General features: G+C 43.5%; 1 protein-coding gene across 1 annotated transcript in view; it reads left to right on the top strand.

Annotated features, from left to right (window-relative positions):
- Positions 1–20339, top strand: part of MTRF1L (mitochondrial translation release factor 1 like) — a 281806-nt gene that overhangs the window by 179945 nt on the left and 81522 nt on the right. Inside the window, exon 5 of the mRNA XM_069235059.1 lies at positions 6392–6509. Within this exon, the coding sequence (XP_069091160.1) occupies positions 6392–6509 (118 nt within the window). The remainder of the gene's footprint in view (positions 1–6391; positions 6510–20339) is intronic.

Here is a 20339-nt window from a genome sequence, read left to right as displayed (position 1 = left end):
GTCGTACCCCTATAAAATATTTGTGAACTGTATTTTAGCATGGGTAAATACGCATGTGTAGATTTGCTCATGTGAAAATCTATTGAGCATTTGCAAGTTCATTTTCCCTCCAGCCACTTTCTTCCCAACCCTGGAAGAAGTTCTAATTCTGCCATTGTCTGGAGTAAATGTCCAACCTTTCTTATTATGGGAAAATATTAGAGAGAAGCTGGTGAAAATCTTTAAAACATGCAGGTTAGTAGGTTTGCAGACTCAAAGGCATTCCAGCCCTGGAACTATTGCTTACTGCTTCCTCCAGCCCCAGTATGCAGATCTGCAGAAAGGTGGCAAAATAAGGAAATTGCTACAGTAGGGATTGAAACTGCAAGTATTCAAGCCCTACTGTGGTAGTAGCCCTGGCATAATCAGAGAGGCTAGTATCAGAGCTCTTACATAATGAGATTGCTGCCATAATTTCACGCCACACTACATGGCACCAAAGGGACAAGTAGATCTTTTTACAGGACAAGTAGATTTGAGAAGCAACCTGTCCCCTGGACAAGTAGATATTTTAATAAATTCCACACCCCTGGGCTACCCTCAATCATCTTTTGTTTTAGAACTCTATCGCAGTTTTGGTATTAGGGGCATCAATAAAATCATATTAGATCAATTTCCAATAATAATGTACTAAAACTATTATGAACCTGTGGTTTCTAGGTAGTAAGTTAAAGGGTCCCCTGAAATCCATGGCTACTTAAACCCATAAATTGGAGTGGGGTAGATTTGAGTAGATTGGAGTGCGGTGGACTAGGGTAGATTGGAGTGGACTGGGTAGATATGAGTGGGGTGTATAGGGGTTGAAGTGGTGTAGATTGGGGTAGTGTGTTTTGGAGTGGGGTATATGGGCTTGGATTAGAGTGGTGGATTGTAGAGTGGGGTATAGATTGGAGTTGAGTGGGGTATAGAGTGGGCTATAGATTGGAATTGAGTGGGGGTGTAGATTGGAATTGAGTGGGGGTATAGAGTGGGGGTATAGAGCAGGGTAGATTTGAGTTGATTAGAGTTGATTGAAGTAGAGCAGGGTAGATTTGAGTGGACGGGGATAGATTTGAGTGGATCAGTGGTAGATTATATTGGAGCATAGGTAATTTGGATTAGAGTGGGGTAAATTGAATTGGAGCGGGGAAGATTGGATTGGAGTGGGGTAGGTTGGGGTAGATAATAGTTGTGTGGGTTGGGTTGGGATGGAGTGTAGTAGATATGGGCAGATAGGAACAGATTGGAGTGGAGGTGGGTAGAGTAAAATAGATTAGAGTAGAGTGAGATTGATTAGGGTAGAGTGGGGTGAGGTTGAGTGGGCTGGAGTAGATTGGGCTGGAGTAGATTGGAGTGGGGTAGATTAGGTTAGGTTAGATTGGAGTGAGGTAGATTGGAATTTGGGCGGATTGGGTAAATTGGGGTAAATTGAAGGAGTGGAGTAGATGGGAGAGGAGTTGAGTAGAATGGGGTATATTGGAATGGAGTGGGGTGGACTTGGGTAGAGTGGGGTGAAGTGGGTAGAGTGGAGAAGATTGAAGTGGGATAGATTGGAGTGAAGTGTGGTAGATCGGGTTGGAGTAGCATGGGGTAGATTGGAGTGAGTAGATTGGGGTGTATTGGAGTGAGGTGGATTGGGCTGATGTAGATTTGGATTGAGTAGGGTAGATTGGGATTGAGTAGAGTAGATTGGGGTTGAGTGGGTTATTGAGTGGGTTAGATTGGGGTTGCGTGGATTAGATTGGGGTTGAGTCGGTTAGATTGGGCTGGAGTGGGTTAGATTGGGCTGGATTGGGGAGGTTTGGGGTAGAGTGGAGTGGGGTAGAATAGAGTAGAGTGGCATAGATTGTGGTGGAGTGGATTAATTGGGGGTACATTGGAGTATAGTGGGGTAGATTGGTGTGCAGTAGGGATTGGGGTGGAGTGGGGTAGATTGGCGTTGGATCGGGTGATGTTTATTGGGGTGGGATATATTGGAGTGGAGTAGGGTGGAGTGAAGTAGATTGGCGTGGAGAAGATGGGAATGGAGTGGAGACGGGTGGATTGGAGAGGAGTAGATTGGGATACATTGGAGTGGTGTGGGATAGATTGGGGTTGATTGGAATGGTGTGGGGATAGATTGGGATTAGGCAGAGCTGGGTGGTGTGGATTGGAGTAGGTTGGGGAGTAGTGGGGTAGATTGGGTTGGATTGGATTGGAGTGGGGTGGGGTCCATTGAGGTGGAGTGGGGTAGGCTGGTGTGAAGTAGATTGTGGTATATTTGTGTAGAGTAGGGAAGATAGAGGGTAGACTGGACTTTGGTAGTTTCAGTGGGTTGGTGTAGATTGGAGTATGTGCGATGCAGTGGTCTACATTTGGGTGGAGTCACTTATAGTGGGGGAGATTGGAATGGATTGGCATGCAGTGGGGTAGATGGGAGTGGAGTGGGGTGGATTGGAGTAGAGTGGGGTTGATTTGGGGTGCAGAGGGGTAGATTGGCTATATTAAGGTGAAGTGGGGTATAATGGATTGTAATGGGGTGGTGTGGGGTAGATTGGGGTGAGTGGATTGGAGTTGGGTGGAGTAGAATGGAGTGGAGTAGATTGGAATGCAGTGGAAAGGGGTAGATTGGAGTGGTGTGGGATAGATTGGGGTTAATGGAGTGGCTTGGGGTAGATTGGAGTGTGGTGGATTGGAGTGGAGTGGGGTATATTGGGGTAGTGGAGTCGGGGAGATTGGGTTGGAATGGGGTAGATTGGATTGGGGTAGAATGGGATAGATTGGAGTGGAGTGGGATAGATTTGGGTGGAGTGGGATAGATTTGGGTGGATTGGAGTGGGGTATAGATTGGGGTGGAGTGGTGTAAATTAGGGTGGAAGGGGGTAGAGTGGAGTGGGGTAGACTGAGGTGAATTAGGGTAGATGGGGTAGATTGGAGTGGGATAGGTTCGATTGGATTGGAGTGATGTAAATTGGAGAAGCATAATGGGGAGGGAAACTTTGATGAATCTTGGACTCTATATAACACATTATGTAGCTTAATTTCATCAAACAATACACGTTCCAACTGTCATGATCAAATAAGATGAGCTGCCCTCTGTGCCATTTATTGCTAAGATGAGCTGCCCATTGTTAGTCTTGTGTCCACCATGCCCAACCCCCGCGAAACTACTTTGGACATTGCTCCTCCACCATACGTTTATGTTTTCTGTGACTTTACAAATTATCTGACGGGTAATTCAAAAGGGAAGTTTGGCAGAGTATAACATTTCCTCTGTAGGGCCGCCTTGTTCCTTGAAGCAGAGTGGCACATGTACTGGTCCCTTGTTCAGTACGAAATATGGCAGAGAGACCAGTTCACCTTCACACTTGCTACCTGGCCCTTGTAAGTAGCTATGGCAGTGGTTCCCAATCTGTGCGCCGCGGCTCGCTGGTGCGCCATCAAAACTAGCCAGGGGCGCCGCACACAGTTTGGGAACCACTGAGCTATTTATAGCCCTTGGGCCAGTTCGTACAAAATAAAACTACTCAGTTGTAGCAGCTCTTTTTTAATTTTGTCCTTGAGCGCCCTCTGGTGGTTAAACACAACTAAAGGGATTCTACATTTCACAATATTTAAACAGTTATGTTATAACTACATAAAAATGAGACCTGCCCATTTTACTAGGGTTACGTCAACCAATATTTTCCCCTTACTAAAAAACCCTATGCATGCTGTAATTAAACAACTGTTACATTTTTATTTTTTACAGTTATATATAGAATTACAATACCTTCATTGGCGTCATCCCAATTCTTTTCAGGGAGAAAAATGGATGTACTCCCTAGGCCAGGCTTACATCCCCCACCCGCCAACAAAAAGTAACATAATGGGGAGCCGCAGCCAGTGGCCAATAGATCAAGGGAGCCGTGGGTCGAAAATGTTTGGGAACCACTGAGCTATGGGATCAGTGGCTGACACTCATCTACCAAAGACAGTGACAGGTAGTTCTAGCCAACGGTATTAAACACCTTCTTGAAGTAAACCAGGATGAAGGGGGATGGGCCTGAAAGAAAATGGGCATGGCCTATGGCATTGTGAGTGAACATAAAATTGTGTAAACTCTGACCAGTTTGGCCTAGATATATTAAAGATCGGAAACCCCTCAACAGTTCATTAGCAACAAGGACCTTGACAATGATGTTAGTATGAGAAAATGGCTAATATAACGGTCGGCTGTCCGTCTGCCTTGGCTGTTATTATAATTGTTGCAGTTTGCAACTCACTTTCAGCTGCACTAGCTTCTAGTGAGAATGCTTATACCCTACAGCAATGGTTGTTACCCTGTTGTTCGAGGCCTTTGGGGGTCTGCAATTGTTTAACATAATGAAATCAATCGTATTAAAATGAAACAATTAAAACGAGTAATAATTAGTACAAACAATGAAACAAAACTAAACATATGAAAACCTTTTCTATACTTGATGGTGAATTACACAGAAAATGTCAATATTTGAGCATCTGTTTGGTGTATATTTGGTTTGTATTATGTATTGTTTAAGGTCCCGATCATAGAAATTGCTTAGGTGGGGGTCCCTGGCTTCCAGTAATCTCAGTGAGGGTCCCCGGATTCCAGTAATGACTCAGAGGGGGTCCAAAGAGTCAATAATCACTGTCTTACATGCAGTGCACATCAGCGGTGTGGAGAAACAATTTTTAAGACACAAGCATGAGCTTACAACAAAAACACGTCGGGTGACTATCAGTTATCAAACGACAAGCCAGTACCATGTTTAATCTTTTTGCCTGAATACATTCCAGGTCAACACTTAGACTGCTGGATTTAATCTTAGCCCCAGTTCTGGCGACTGCACGTCATGCCACTATAAGCATAACTTAAATATAACACAACATCTATTCCCCAATACCCATTCTGCCCACAATTTTCTACCCTATATTTCAATCTCAGGAGCCTGTGTTGCTCAATGGAATGTAAACGTGGTACAAAATGAGTGATCGTGTTGAGCCAAATTACTGACAAATATATTTAAACTAGATTGGGGTTGTTAGGAAGGTTAAGCTAGGGAAAGGTTTATTATTACTCATGGCATCTTACTTGGAATTAGGCTCTTAATATACTTATTTAGTGGAGATTGAACAATTACTATCATGTTCAGATTGTTCTTTTATGTGGAAATGGGTCTGAGTTGATTTCAAATCATAGCAATAGATACAGTCTAGCTAATCAAATTACACTTCTCACATAATCAGTTTTCAAATGAAACAAAAGGTGCACACACTTTGCATAACCTATGGTGTATAAGACACGTTGGGCAAGTCAGAAGTTATTCTTGGTCATTTCCTTTGTGGCAGCATGCTTGCACATTGGATTTCGTTCTCGTGAAAAATAGTGTCAGTTTACATTCTGGTTCAGTATTTTCCATGTTGTGGTTTTGTTCATGTCTCAGTCACACATGTTGCAGTGGAAGCATGTAAAGAAATGCATTGCTTCTGGTGTATTGAAAATAGTTATTTTCTGATCTTGTTTAGGACTTTTCAGTTCTGATGGACGCGGAGTTCTTTTTAGATATCTTAGTTTCCTAAATGTTATGGATGCACACTCATCCAGGCGTGTTTTTTCAATGGTATTGGATGTTAGATACCAAGTTTGATCGATGATATGTTTGAGGTCTCAATGTGCATGGGAGAAAGTGGTAATGAACCATATTGTTGTGTCTTTTGTCTTTAATTTGTGTTCCCAAGGAGGACCTTTTGATTTTAGCCATGATAAAAAAAAAATCTCTACAGTTTGTCTCTATTTTTAAATCACCACATGGCCTGTAGCACCTATTTACAGTTACACCTCATATGATTGAACGATTGCACGTGTTACAGTGATAGACCCGACTTAACTGGGATTGTTTGAGAAAGCCCCTCCTGAAACTGGTTGACCCTCACTGGCAATGTTTGAGCTTAGCACCTACACCATTGATGGACAAATCCCTACTCAGTGATCTGCTCTCCCTTCAGCCTATTCTTAATGTCTATGGATTGATTAGTAACAGTCTTGCAGTCTTTCTGTTTCAGTCTTAGAACAGCAACTGTTACTAGGCCAGAAGGTTCACGATGAGCAGTCACAGGAAGTGAAGGGAAAGCACAATTTTTGGCTTCTGTTCTGAAGAAGGCCAGAGAAGAGTTGCAGGCATTGCAACACAAGTAAAGGCTATACTCACCCTCCAAGCACCTGGCTGAATGCTAAGTGGAACCTGGGTCCGATGAGATTACATGAAGGGTTGCTGCCTTCTGTTCTAGCTGGAAACGAGGCTCACATCACCAAATGTTAGGCAAACATTTAATACATTGTGTTTGTTTCTTTGCAACATTTCATCTTTATTTTTATCACCCTTTTCTGCAGATCAATCTGAAAATTATTCCGAAAGACTTACGGATTGAGACAAAGAGAGCAAGTGGAGCTGGTGGCCAACATGTAAACACCACTGACAGTGCAGTGCGGATTGTTCACATTCCAACAGGTAACCACACCATCAAGGAAATTGACATTGTTCGGGGTGACTTTTAGGTAGATGCATATGTTCTAGCCCTTCCTGTCTCTTTCTCTGTCTCTCTCTCTGTCTGTCTCTCTCTCTCTCTCTCTCTCTCTCTCTCTCTCTCTCTCTCTTCTCTCTCTTCTCTCTCTTCTCTCTCTTCTCTCTCTTCTCTCTCCTCTCCTCTCCTCTCTCTCTCTCTCTCTCTCTCTCTCTCTCTGTCCTCCTGCCATAGCCCCACCCCACACCTCCTGAATCGGCAATACATAGTGTTTCTGTAGTTAAGACTGGATATGTTAGTCAGTAGGAAATGCCCTGTTAAGTTTCAGTAATTACTTAGATATTGTTTGGTGAATCTGCAATAGACATTTACAAGAAAATACTTTCACTTTGTTAAGGGCAAATTATTGATGTTTACTTAGAAGACAAAACAGTTTGTTACAAAAACAGTACAAATTTCCCCAAACACCTTCACTTGAAGGTATTATGCACATGATTGAAAAACGATTACATTTGCCAGTTGTTGACACCTCTGCATCCATAACTCATTCCAAAGCATTACTCATGGGCTTTCTTGTGATAGCATAGACATCAGACATGCCATCTGTAATATCTAGATGTTGTTCCTTATCATATATCAATTGACATCATCACTGAAGTTGCAAATGTTTGCTTATAACTGTTACCTGAAATCGTTAAACTGTTATTGAAAGGCCAAAGGTTTGTTTCCCAGTCGATTTGGCTATGTGCAATGAGCTTGGTCCAAGGGCAGGCTATGCTCTCCAAGTCTCCCGAGCATAGCCAAAAGCTAAGATCAGTCACCTCTATGAAGAGTAGCAGTCAGAACAAGGCTTTTTGGCTAAGCTTGCTTAGTGTGACCAAAGGACTTGTCCATCACACTTATGGAATGGAGGCAATGAGTGAAGGACCTCGTAAAAGGTTAGGCATAGGCTTCCAGAGTTGGTTCCAGAGTCTTCTGGGAGTAGCCAGTTGCTTTCCCCAGTGGGCTAGGCTATGGAGCATGTGGTGCACTGGGATCATGTTTTTCATAGCCTAAAATCTATGTCCAGCATGCTATTTGGGTGCCGATGCTCAGCACAATGCATATCCCAAGGCCATGCCATGCTCTATACCCAGCCCAGAGAGGGTGAAAGCCAGGTTCCTTACCCAGCCCAGAGCATGCTGGGCATGGCCAAATGTTTTGGTGAGTGGACTTGCACCTAGCGTCCTTACTTCCAACACCCTTTGGTTAAGGGCTTCAACCATGTCATGGCATGTAATTGCCCTCACCAAGATCCTGCTTTGAGCTTTGTATGCAGATGTCAGAAATGCCCAACCCTCCTTTGCCTCACCTTGTTATACTCTTACCTTGCTAATGCCCAAGTCAGTCTAGATACAAGGTTTTGCTTTTCATCAGACCCTGCACTGTCGGTCTGAGCTGCCTTAGACGTTTTATGGATGCAGTAATATAATTTGTGAGGTAATGGGCAGTTCTTTGGGGAGTTATGGATGAGTTGTTTACTGTAAGAGGGAAATTTCAACTTGTCTTAGGTTTTCATGTTACAACTATAACAATCTTTCAAATAAAAATGTTTCAGGGAATTTCAGTGAAGGTTATTTCCGATTCTGAATTAAAAAAACAAGACTTCTATATGGTTTCAAGGCAAGAGAATGCTGTTCATGCCGTTTGTTTGTGCACCTGTGAATGTGAGCACAAAGTATGACTTAAGGCATGCCTTTGTGGAAGCTGAATTCAACATAGACAAACGTAAAATGTCATATGCAGTTTTATATATGAATTCATGGGGCCATGCGTTAACAAACAACATGTCCAATAAGCGGAACATCAGCCAGAACTTTTATGCATGAAAACCACAAAAGCGTGAAAATACACCATCCAATCATGATACAGAAAAAAAGGTGATTTCTTCACCACTATGTGTAAATACATAGTGTGATGTTGATCATAAGATGCATGGAGTTACACAAATATTAAGCATCTAACCAATCACAGTAAAACAACATTTTGTGATGGCAGTGTGATACAAGAGGGCCCAGAAGCGTGACCTTCACATTATTCAAATGGTTGGGCCCTTCCAAGGCTTCAACAAAACAATTTCTTCACAGCCCCTGAGCAATCAAACACTGGCTTTTGGCCTCAGAATTGTGTGGACATCCAGATTTCTGTCTGTTGCTAGGCAAATGAAGCAATGCATATCACATGAGTTCTCTCTTTCAAGCACCCCTTGCATTACAAGCTATTCTTCTGCTGTCATTCCCATTCTGAACACACTTCTTTGCAGGCCTTTGTCATCACAGAATATAATAAAATGTGAACAAGACAAGATGTATTCCACATAAAATAAAACATGCTTATATGCCCTCTATAGATGCTCTGTGACCAAGTTACATGTGGCCTTCATACAGAAAGGGCTCTGACTATAGGTTGCAGACTTCAGTCATCCTCTACAAATAGTCTTCCAGAACTAGTGGTTTACTATTTGTATCTGCAGAGCCCAATAGTGACTTGTCAACGACTCCAAAGAATATGCATATCTGTATTCAAGTCTGTGAGGGATTTCTTTTCATTCTTTTGTATTATTTTTTGATTACTTTACATTCTTGCAGTGTGGGGTGTGCATTCTAGCTCGCTGAAATATCCTTCCACAAATATTGTGACTGTGGCTACTGATCAACGGAAGTTGCTGGTCTTTCATGTCATAATATGGTGGGGTAGCTCAATGCAGGTCCTTAGCTTAAATCAGCAGATATCATAGCAAAATACACATTTCCTGTATTTTTAGGGCAAGCATAGCACTGTATCCCTTCATCCCCACCCCTTTGTTACTTGTGATTTGTGTAAGCTTTTCAAGCTCCATTGCACCACATTTTATTTTCTGAGACCGAGATCCACAAGCATTGCTTCTGGTCCATTGAATCAGATAATGACATCTGCAACAAAATGTACTTGCAATGTTCAGCCAGTTTGAAGACTCGGTTGGCTGAATGGCAGGTAATTTGCTAATCAAAGACCATCAGTTACCTCATTTGCTCAGTCGACAAGATCACCTCTAGACATGTAGCATAATCAGGCATTCAGGTGAATTCCTGTGAAAATTACCTTGGAGCCATTTGTGCCTACTGAAACATGTTGGGGGAATCCTTTTGAGCCGCCTATGAGATCTTTACAAACCAGTCTGGACTGTTGTAATGGCTTCTCCCTCCTGATGTCTCACTGAGAGTTGGGATGAGAATGTGGTATGGGTCAGATGAAGGCACACATACTTTCAAGGCACATGTTTGTGTAGCATGTGGATCCTTAGCAGGAAGGCTGTTTTTTTACTCCCCATTACTACAGCCAGATGAGTTTCAGTCCCCATACTACTCTGAACCGCAGTCAGTGTTTCATTAGGGCATTGTGGTGCTTTGTTCCCTAAATGATTACTGAAATCTGCCTAAACAAATAGATTTTGGCTGAGAAAGTGATGCTTCTTTGTGACATCTGGCACACTTTACATTTCTACCCAGCTCAAATCAGAGTTATGACTTTTGAATGGAAATAACTTTTACCTAGGGATGACTGAGGCCACATTTCTAGATGGATCACACACTGCATCTTGGGCTGCTGTACCTCACGAAGGCGTGACCCTTTCTTCTGATGTTCAAGCACACTCCAAATCAGCTTAGGAGCTTCATTGGCTTTCTTCAGACACCTTACACTCAAATATATTTAGATAAGCAATGTAGGCTACTCCTCATCATTAGTCTCTTGATTCTTTGCAACACTATTGCAGAATGATAGGCTGCATATTTCACCTTCACCTTTACCGTTTTCTTTCTATGTGATGTCAAATCTGTATACTGGTTGGTTGAGAATAGGAGAGAGGCAGGATTGAGAAGTAGGACATTATTACAATTATGATAATTTCGTTAATCTTTGTCCCGATTCCATTATTAGCAGCTTCCCTCAGCCGTTTGCCAAACCAAAATACTTTTTGCCTCCTTATTCTAAAAAAGGGTACTGGAGAACGTACGGTTGCACCCAAGGGAAGGAGGCATGTCGGAGTATGACGTAGGCATAGTGTGTGGTGCTAGGTATGAATAGTTTTAATTAAACAGCAGTGAAAGCAGTTTCCTGTCTCTGTTAGGCGATTTGTAATCCTCAGGCTGACAACGCAAAGGAACACATGGACTAGGATTAACAGAGTCGCCTTAAACATAACTTTATCCATTATTTTCTGAAATAAATTCCTGCATCTTCAACTGTTCCAAAATTCAATTCAGAGGTGCACTTACTTGCCCCATTTCCTCCTCAACTTCAACATATGAGCTCCATAGTTCTTTTGCCAGTGCTTAGGCACCATTAGTGGCATCTTAAAACCGTTACCCTGTTAGAAAGATTTATAGCAATGCATTTGGGCTTCAACACTTGCATTGTATAAAAATTTGTTTCTAAACTCCCATGTTTTTCAAAGCAGATCGCCATAGTTTTTTTTGGATGGCGTATCACAAGTTTGAATCCCAGGGCCCAATAAGCCTCCATCCTTTCGAGGTCAGTAAACCGACAACAGTGAAATTGATAACAAAATCTGTCATCCACAGTTTTTACAAACTGTGGAGTCCTGTATAAATATGTATAAAAATGGTTATCATGTAACCTATTTACAGACTATAATTTATGCAAGGACTTCATGGTGCTTTTCTGAGTATGTTTGAGAACCAGAACTTGGTGTGTCTGAGAAGTTAAAGTGTTGGTAAGATGCGCATTCAACTCCATCCTAACTAACACCAATAATACATAGTCCTTTCCAGTGTGTCAATTTGCCTTTGACTTCATGCAGTTAACTTGTTTATTTAATCATAAAAAGAAAATTGATGTGTTTCATAATGTGGATCCCTAAATATTTAATAATATTTTGTCTGTTCTCATATTAAAACACTAATCATTCCTTTCGCCTAATGTGATTTAATAATTCAGACTTGGACAGGTTAATGTTAAAGCTCCTGCTACTCTAAACTTCTCTAATTCATGTAGTAATGGATGTACCAACTTTAAGGACACACTTGGTGTAGGAAATCTTCCTGTTCTGCATGGTCCCCCAGATTGTTTAACTTTTTTTTTAACAAGATTCCAGCTAGATTTAGAACTCTGTGCACTTTACCCCCAACCACAAATATACTGCCTATGTGACTCTCTTAACATGGTTAAATTGGCTTCCTCTTGATTTGCACTTTTAACTTGCCTATAAATCCCAGGCATATGATGTATAAATATCCCCAGGGCCTGAAAGTGAAATGCCTGTTGTGAAATAGAAGACGTGGTGTGCCATCCACTATAGTGACAATGTAAACATAGCTTTCAGGCCTACTGTGTGTAGGGTGACCGCTGCAATATAAAACCTGCAGTGCGACCTGTGAAAATCACCCTTTTTGACAGTTAGACCTCCTTGTTACATATGTTAGTCACCCCTAAGTGGGCCTTGTAGCCCAAAAGGCAGAGTGCCGGGTACTTAGACGTGGCACATGTAGATTAATATTACTGTTAGATCTGATAGCCTTAAAGTGGTCATTATTATTATTATAGCATATTTTTCTGTATATATTTATATAGTGCTGCTGTCACCCTCCAGGTATCTTGATGCTGAGGGCTTTTATCTGAACATAGCAGCTGTTAAAGTAAGCACACGAAGACCACACAGTTGTTATGGGAGAGCCAGGTCTTCAAGGCCTTCCTGAAGAGCGGAATATGATTAGACTATTGTGAGTGAATAGTAACGTGTTCCAGAGCTGGGCTTCCTTCACCAGAAAGGTTTGTCCTCCTTGTTTAATTTGACAGAATCTGTTTACACAAAGGAGGTTCACTTATGCTGAATGGAGGCATCCCCCAGGGTATATCTATTTAGACTCTGTTGCAGGGACACAAAACCCATGCTCTGAAGTGCCTTGAAGACAATACACATAGATTTGAAGGCTATCATCTGTTATAGAGGAAGCCAGTGCAGTTCCTTCATCATATCAGATGTGGGTGTTCTACATGGTTTGTTTAATGCACGTTTAGGAGCTGATGCTTGGACTTTATAAAGTCTGTTAATGAGATAGTCTGCGCTCTGAGTAGCAGAGCATTACAATAATCTAGCCTGCTTAGAATTACGCTGTTCACGATTTGAGATTTGGCTTGGGTAAAGCTTCCTGAGACCACGAAGGTCTACTAATAAAGCACTCAAGTTTTTTTACTGGTAAAGGAAGAAGTGGTATTGCCTTTTAAAGTAGCTGCTATTTTGATGACCTGGTTCTCCAGGGATAGTTTTGTATCAAAGTTAACCCCAAGGTTGAAGACTGTGTCAGGAAAATGCAGCTCTTCAACTGTTGTGAGATGCCAGAAGTTAAAGAGGACTGTCAAAGGGACTTTATTCGCAGAAGAGAAACTCAGTTTTATTCCCGTTAAATTTGAGGGAATTTGTGTTCAGCAAATTAGCAATGTCTTTCATACAATTCTGGAACGTGTCAACAATATCCTGCTGGTTGTTGATGGACAAAATCTGCTGAGTGTCATCAATGTAAGTAATCAGTCTGATATTATGGGCCTTGATAAGATAATGAGCGGCCTCATGTAAATATTAAAGAGGGTAGGCCTGAAAGCCGAACCGCGCGCAACTCCTTGTTGGTTGGTTTTTAAATCAGAGCTGTAAGTGGACAAAGAAACCACCTGGTACCTATGTGAGAGGTAGGAGCTTATCGACTTTAGTGCGGTACCACCAACTCCAATAGCCAGGAGAGTTTTGTCGTTGACCGTATCAAAGGCCACAGATTAAGCAGTATGAGAGCCGTGGACTTTGCGCTGATCACCTTAAACCAGAGTGGCTGACTCAGTATCATGTCCTGGCCTAAAACCAAACTGCTCTGAGAGAGTGGTCTTCCAGTTACTGGGACAACGTCCTACTAATAAAGCACTCCAGTATTTTTACTGATAAAGGAAGAAGTGATATTGCCTTTAATTACTGAGGACAAGCGAATCAGCCGTAGATATTTTTTTCAGCATGTCGCGGGGGGAGTAGTTATGGACCTCTTCTATATCCATGGGACAGTACATGACTCCAAAGATTGATTGCATATCTGCAATGTTGGGGAATCAAGTAATCTGCTATCTCCTTCCATACCTTGTATGGTAGGGGGGTCAAGAGGTGAGCCTGACGAAATGGACATAGCAATGGCCCGAAACCGGCCTTCAGATATTGGATTGAAGATTTCCCACCTGTATGGAAGATTCGATATTGGAAGGAATTGATGTGACTAATACTATAATTTCATCTGGATGTGTTTCACCCTGACCAGGCACTATAGCTTTAGGGAGGCCTCCAATGTCCTCCAGAATCTTGAGCTGATCTTCTTACCAAAGAAATCAGCAAGATTTTTTACAAAGATCTTGCAAGGGTGTTATTGCCCATTTTTGACACTTTGGGTTGGACAGATCACGTAAAATGTTGAAGACCTTCCTTGCACTGTTAGAAGCAGCAATGATAGTAGTGGCATAGTAGCCTGCCATTCAGCAACTTCTTTAAGTATTTATAGTCCTCTTCTGAATAAGACCTACCCCACTTCCTTTCTAGTTTTTTACAGGCTTGTTTCAAAACATTTACTGATGTGCTAGACCACGGGGCAGAGGGTTGACAACGCAATTTTAAATTTGTGAGTGGTATTTCTGAGTCAAGTGTTGCTGAGATACCCTCCTCGAGAGCTAAACACGTGTCCTCTATCAGACAGTTGCTACGACAGACCTTATTGCTGTCTATCGCTCTTCGTTATTGCTATGTTTACCTTTTATTATCGCTGTCCCTTGTTCCTCATTTTATCCCTGCTGCCAGTCATCAGTGGCAGCAGGTGGTGCTAGCCGCATATTGCAGCTTTTAAAAAAAATGTTTTATACCTTTTATTCTCGGTCCCTTCCTCCTTCATTCCTCATTTGACCCCTGTTGCCCTTGTTCAGTGGCAAAAGGTGGTGCTAGTAGCTTATTGCAGCTTACTTTTAATTGTTTTTAAGACTGGAAGGGCGCCATTTTTCCGCTGGGCTTCTGTGCAGCGTGGAGAAACCATTTTGGTTGCCGTTGTAGGTGCACTGTCTGCTGCCTCTCTGACCTCTTTATAAGGGTCATAAGTCAGCGGGCGTGCAGCGGACCTGCAGACACTCGATAAGACAGACCTCATTGTGCTCTATCGCTCTGCCTTTTTGCTGTGTTTACCTTTTAGTCTCCTTGTCCCTCTCTCCCTTGTTCCTCGTTTGACTCCTGCTGCCCATGTTCGGTGGCAGCAGGTGGTGCTAGCCCTAGCCCTCACAATCTGTTTATTCAAGCTCTTCCTGAACAAGTTGCTGATCTAGTTGGTAGTAAATCTAACTTTATTATTCTCGCATATTTTAATATTCAAGCGGACTAACCAAGTAATGCAGTGGCTAAAACACTACTTACAGACCTTGAGGCGCTAGGTCTCACACAGATGATTAATGGCCCTACACTTACCAAAGGTCATATGATCGACCTTGTGTTCAGCAACATCTCAGAACTTTCAACTCAGACACCCCTTCCTCTGTCATGGTCCGACCACTTTTTAAGTAGGCTCATGGTACTCAATACAGCTGCTGACACAGGTTGACTAGCAAACAAGTGATCTGGTCGGCACTGGTCTAAGATAAATTGCAAGGAATGGATCTCCGCCTTTGAGAACACTAGAGCCATTCTCCTTAATTCCACTCTAAATTCAGCATACAAATTCAATGAATGGATCTCCACTTCCTTAGGCTCTGTACTACCAATAAAAACTATCACCGAGGTAAAAAAATCACCATGTTCACTCCTCAGGTATTGCTGCTAAAAAAGGGGTGTAAGTGCCTTGAAAGAAAGTGAAGTAAAACGTATGATATGTCCTCAAACAATTAATATAGGAAAGCAATTAGACACTTCCATAGAGAAACTAAAGCCACACAGTCATCATAGTATGCATCTAAAATATATCAGTCTTCCAACTCTCCCAAAGAAATCTTCTCAATATTTAAAGAAATCAGTCAAGTGTCCTCTCACACTGATCTCACTGAAGCCTCAAAGAAGCATAGCAATAATTTGGCCTGTTTCTTTCGAAAGAAAATTCTAGACATCAGTTTAGCTTTTTCAGATATGACAACCCAAAATGACGACCTTGCAGGCCAGGCTCAGGTTCTAAACTCCAGAATCCTCTATTCGATTTTCTGCCTCTTATGGAAGAATAGGTAACTAACTTGTTACACATTATAAAATCAGGATCTCCACTGGACCCTGACCCTCCTCACATTTTGGCATTAGTTTCAAACATGATTGCCCCTGCTCTGTCTAAGGCCCTCAACAAGTCTTTTATAAAAGTCCTTATTCCGTTACATTGGAAACATGCTATAATTAAACCTTTACTTAAAAAGCCTCATCTAGATACAGCCCTATTGAGTAACTATAGGCCAATTTCTGTCTTGCCTATAGCACCTAAACTGATTGAAAAACATGTCAATAGAAATCTGTTAGGTTTTCTTGAAGAGCACAAGATCCTTCATCGTAGTCAAATGGGCTTCAGACCCCAACACAGTACTGAGTCTGCCGTTCTGGCAGTAGTCGAGGATGTCCGACGCCGACTGGATTTAGGGGGCACTGCCACCATCATTCTATTGGACCGAAGTGCTGCTTTTGACACCGTAGATCATAACATTCTGCTTCAAAGAATTTTCCATGCAGGCATCAAGGGGCGCTTTGAAATAGTTTGTTTCCTTTTTGAGGTATAGAACCTTTCAAGTTCTTGATCGCTCCTTTTTCCCCCCATCAGCCTTCCTCTCAGCTGTGGCGTGCCCCAGGGCTCCTCTCTCAGCCCTGTGTTGTTTAATATCTATATGTCCCCTCTAGCTGAGATTGTGGAACCTTACGGCTTGTCACTGGTTTTCCTACGCTGCTGATACACAGCTGGTCTTCTCATTCTCAACCATCTCTAAGACAGGTCAGCCCAACCTGACACCCTATCTTCAAGTAATAGCTAGATGATTGGCCGGCTGTAAACTTAAGCTGAACGAAGAAAAAAAAGAAATAATGCTGGTGGGTAATTATGGCCCAATCAGATCCCCTTCTCTGCACCCTGATGGATTGGAAGGCCTGCCTCCACCAAGAGATAACATAAAGGCCTTGGGTTTTTGGCTGGACTCCCACCTGACTATGGACTATCAATCTAAAAAGCTGGCAGCCACCTGTTTTGGTCTATTAATACTTTTTAGAAAAGTCGATAAGGTACTTCCTTGTCAAGCCAAAGGACTAATCACTCGGGCTCTCATAATTTCACTCCTGGACTATGGAAATATCCTCTCGCGGAGTTCACCTCGATATGTACTAAAAAGACTTCAGGTGGTGCAGAACCCTGAGCACGCTTGCCTATGAAGATTCCCAGACACCAGTCCCAAAATCCTGCTTTAGTTTCCCTTCACTGGCTGCCTGTGGAACAATGGATCAACTTCAAGGCCCTCTGCACTTTGCACAGAGCTCTGTATAATAAGGATCTGGCCTTCCTTAAACAGATTGCAACGCCGTACATCCTTCAAAGGGCTCTTAGATCCTCGACGACCTCCCTAATTAATGTTCCACTGATTAAAAAAGCAAGATGGGGAGGTCGATCTTTAGCATTTAGAGCCTCAAATCTCTGGAATTCCCTTCCCTTGGAGCTCCGCCAGGATAGTCAAGAAATTTCCTTTCATAAGATTTTGAAGACCCTTTTGTACACAGCATAAGTTGTCTCCTTGTCGTTCTGCTTCCGCTCTAGCTCTGGGAGGCCTTCGGGTAGCCATGCGCTTTCCAAACTCCTAAACCAAACTAAACTACTGATTTCTTGGGGTTACAATTATTTGAAAGGTTTGCCTGCTGAGTTTGCGTCAGGCCCTGCCTTTCCTCGTTATGGTTGTGACTGTCTTTAGGGTGTAAGATTCCTTTAAATTGAGGAGGAAGAATAGTAGTGCATGGTCGGGTCAGCGCAAGAGTAGTATATCTTTTACTGAAACTAACCAGTCAGGTGAAAAAATAAGATTTAGGTTGTGACCTCTCACTGCCGCAGTCCCAGAATTTTGTGGGCACCCTGCAGTTCTTTAAGTGGTAGTGATAGATCCTCCCCGAGCCATGGATTAATATCTCTGAATAGAAAGAGCTTACAATGTGCAAGGACCATGTTGGATATAACCTCTATAAGTGGTTTACCTTGTGGTCTTGAGGAGCCTCAAGGCCTATGACATCTGACTCCAGGAAACACAGAGCGCCTTCCCGACTTTAAAGTAAATTGCAATAGTTCAGGGCTTAATATTTTGTCAAGGGTCAGCGAAGAGAGTTTCCATTTATCAGTATAGGAAATACTGCCCCCACCTTCTTTGTTTAAACATGGTGTTCGATGGCATCTGTCGCTGTAGATACGCATGTTTTGCATAGCTCGCCATCTGGTGTTGGGCCGTAGTGTTACAAGTTGTTTTTCTTCGAAGAAGTCTTTCGAGTCACGGGACCGAGTGACTCCTCCTTTTGTCTCCATTGCGCATGGGCGTCGACTCCAACTTCGATTTTTTTTTGCCGCCATCGGGTTCGGACGTGTTCCTGTCGCTCCGAGTTTCGGAACGGAAAGATAGCTAATTTCGGAAGATTTTCGTCGGTATTGTTGCGTTCGGGATCGGCGTAGTTAGATTCAACACCGCGTCGAAAGATCGAAGAGCTCCGGTGCCCTTCGGGGTAGTTTTTCGATCCCCCGTCGGGGCCTGGTCGGCCCGACCGCGTGCAGAAGAACGCCGATGGAACGGACCACAATAAATACCCCTATACAGACCAACACTTGGTCTGTAACCTGTGCCTGTCACCTGAGCACAGTGAAGACACCTGCGAGGCCTGTCGTGAGTTCCGGTCCCGAAAAACACTCCGAGACCGTCGAGCCAGAAGACTTCAGATGGCGTCCGCGCCGACAGCCCACCGAGAGTTCGAGGAACAAGAAGAGGAAGGAACCTTTTCGATCCACGAATCGGACTCCGAAGGATTAGACGATACACAAACCGTGAGTAAGACGTCGAAAACCACTCAGAAGAAGATTTACAAGGCCCAGGGGACGCCACTGCCACCAGGCCATGGCTCGACCCATAAATTCGGTGACCGACCGTCGGCACCGAAAAAGGCCCAAACAGTGCCGAGATCGTCCGACTCCGGTCGAGACACCGGCACGCAGCCTTCTCGGGACCGAGAAAGTGCTGGAGACAAGCATCGACACCGAGATACCGGTGTAGACACGGCTCGACGCCGAGACAGCGGCACCGACGAAGATCGACGCCGAGAGGTTTCGGCCCCGAAAAAGAAAAAAGTCACCTCGGAGCCGAAAAAAGATGCAGACAGGGTTTCGGTGCCAAAACAGACTGCAACCGACCCAGTTTCAGGCTCTTATACAGAAGAGCAATCGCTAACCTCCCAAATGCGAAAGCATAGGTTTGAGGAAGAGCTACAATCAACTGATGTAGACCATACACAAAAGCGTATTTTCATACAGGAGGGGACAGGAAAAATAAGCACCCTTCCCCCTATTAGAAGAAAGAGAAGATTGGAGTTCCAAACTGAACAAACACCACAAACAAAGGTGGTGAAAAAGGTTACTCCACCACCCTCTCCTCCACCTGTAATTAACGTCTCACCAGCACAAACTCCATCACATTCCCCAGCTCACACCACCATGAGCCAGGGTGACCAAGATCAGGACGCATGGGACTTATACGACGCCCCAGTGTCAGATAACAGCCCGGAGGCATACCCTACGAAGCCATCTCCACCAGAGGACAGCACTGCGTATTCTCAAGTGGTGGCTAGAGCAGCACAATTTCACAATGTAAGCCTCCACTCAGAACAGGTCGAGGATGACTTTTTATTCAACACCCTCTCCTCCACCCACAGCTCCTACCAAAGCCTGCCTATGCTCCCTGGTATGCTCCGGCACGCAAACGAAATCTTTAAGGAGCCGGACAAAAGTAGGGCAATCACACCAAGAGTGGAAAAAAAGTATAAGGCGCCTCCTACAGACCCGGTTTTCATTACTACACAGCTGCCACCAGACTCTGTCGTTGTAGGAGCAGCTAGGAAAAGGGCCAACTCCCACACATCTGGAGATGCACCACCCCCAGATAAAGAAAGCCGCAAGTTCGATGCAGCTGGTAAGAGAGTCGCAGCACAAGCTGCAAACCAGTGGCGCATCGCTAACTCTCAGGCACTACTTGCGCGCTATGACAGAGCCCATTGGGATGAGATGCAACATCTCATTGAACATCTGCCCAAGGACCTACAAAAGAGGGCAAAACAAGTGGTTGAGGAGGGACAGAACATTTCAAACAACCAAATACGCTCCTCCATGGACGCTGCAGATACAGCTGCACGGACAATTAATACATCTGTAACTATCAGAAGGCATGCATGGCTACGAACGTCTGGATTTAAACCAGAGATTCAGCAAGCAGTTCTCAATATGCCTTTTAACGAAAAAGAACTGTTCGGTCCAGAAGTGGACACAGCGATTGAGAAACTCAAAAAGGACACGGACACTGCTAAAGCCATGGGCGCACTCTACTCCCCGCAGAGCAGAGGGAATTACAGCACATTCCGTAAAACACCCTTTAGAGGGGGGTTTCGGGGTCAGGGCACACAAGCCAGCACCTCACAGGCAACACCGTCCAGTTACCAGGGACAGTACAGAGGAGGTTTTCGGGGACAATATAGAGGAGGGCAATTCCCTAGGAATAGGGGAAAATTTCAAAGCCCCAAAACC

The sequence above is a fragment of the Pleurodeles waltl genome, chromosome 5 (genome assembly GCF_031143425.1).
Source record: "Pleurodeles waltl isolate 20211129_DDA chromosome 5, aPleWal1.hap1.20221129, whole genome shotgun sequence".
Taxonomy (NCBI): Eukaryota; Metazoa; Chordata; class Amphibia; order Caudata; family Salamandridae; genus Pleurodeles; species Pleurodeles waltl.
This window is presented reverse-complemented; position numbering and strand designations above follow the sequence as displayed.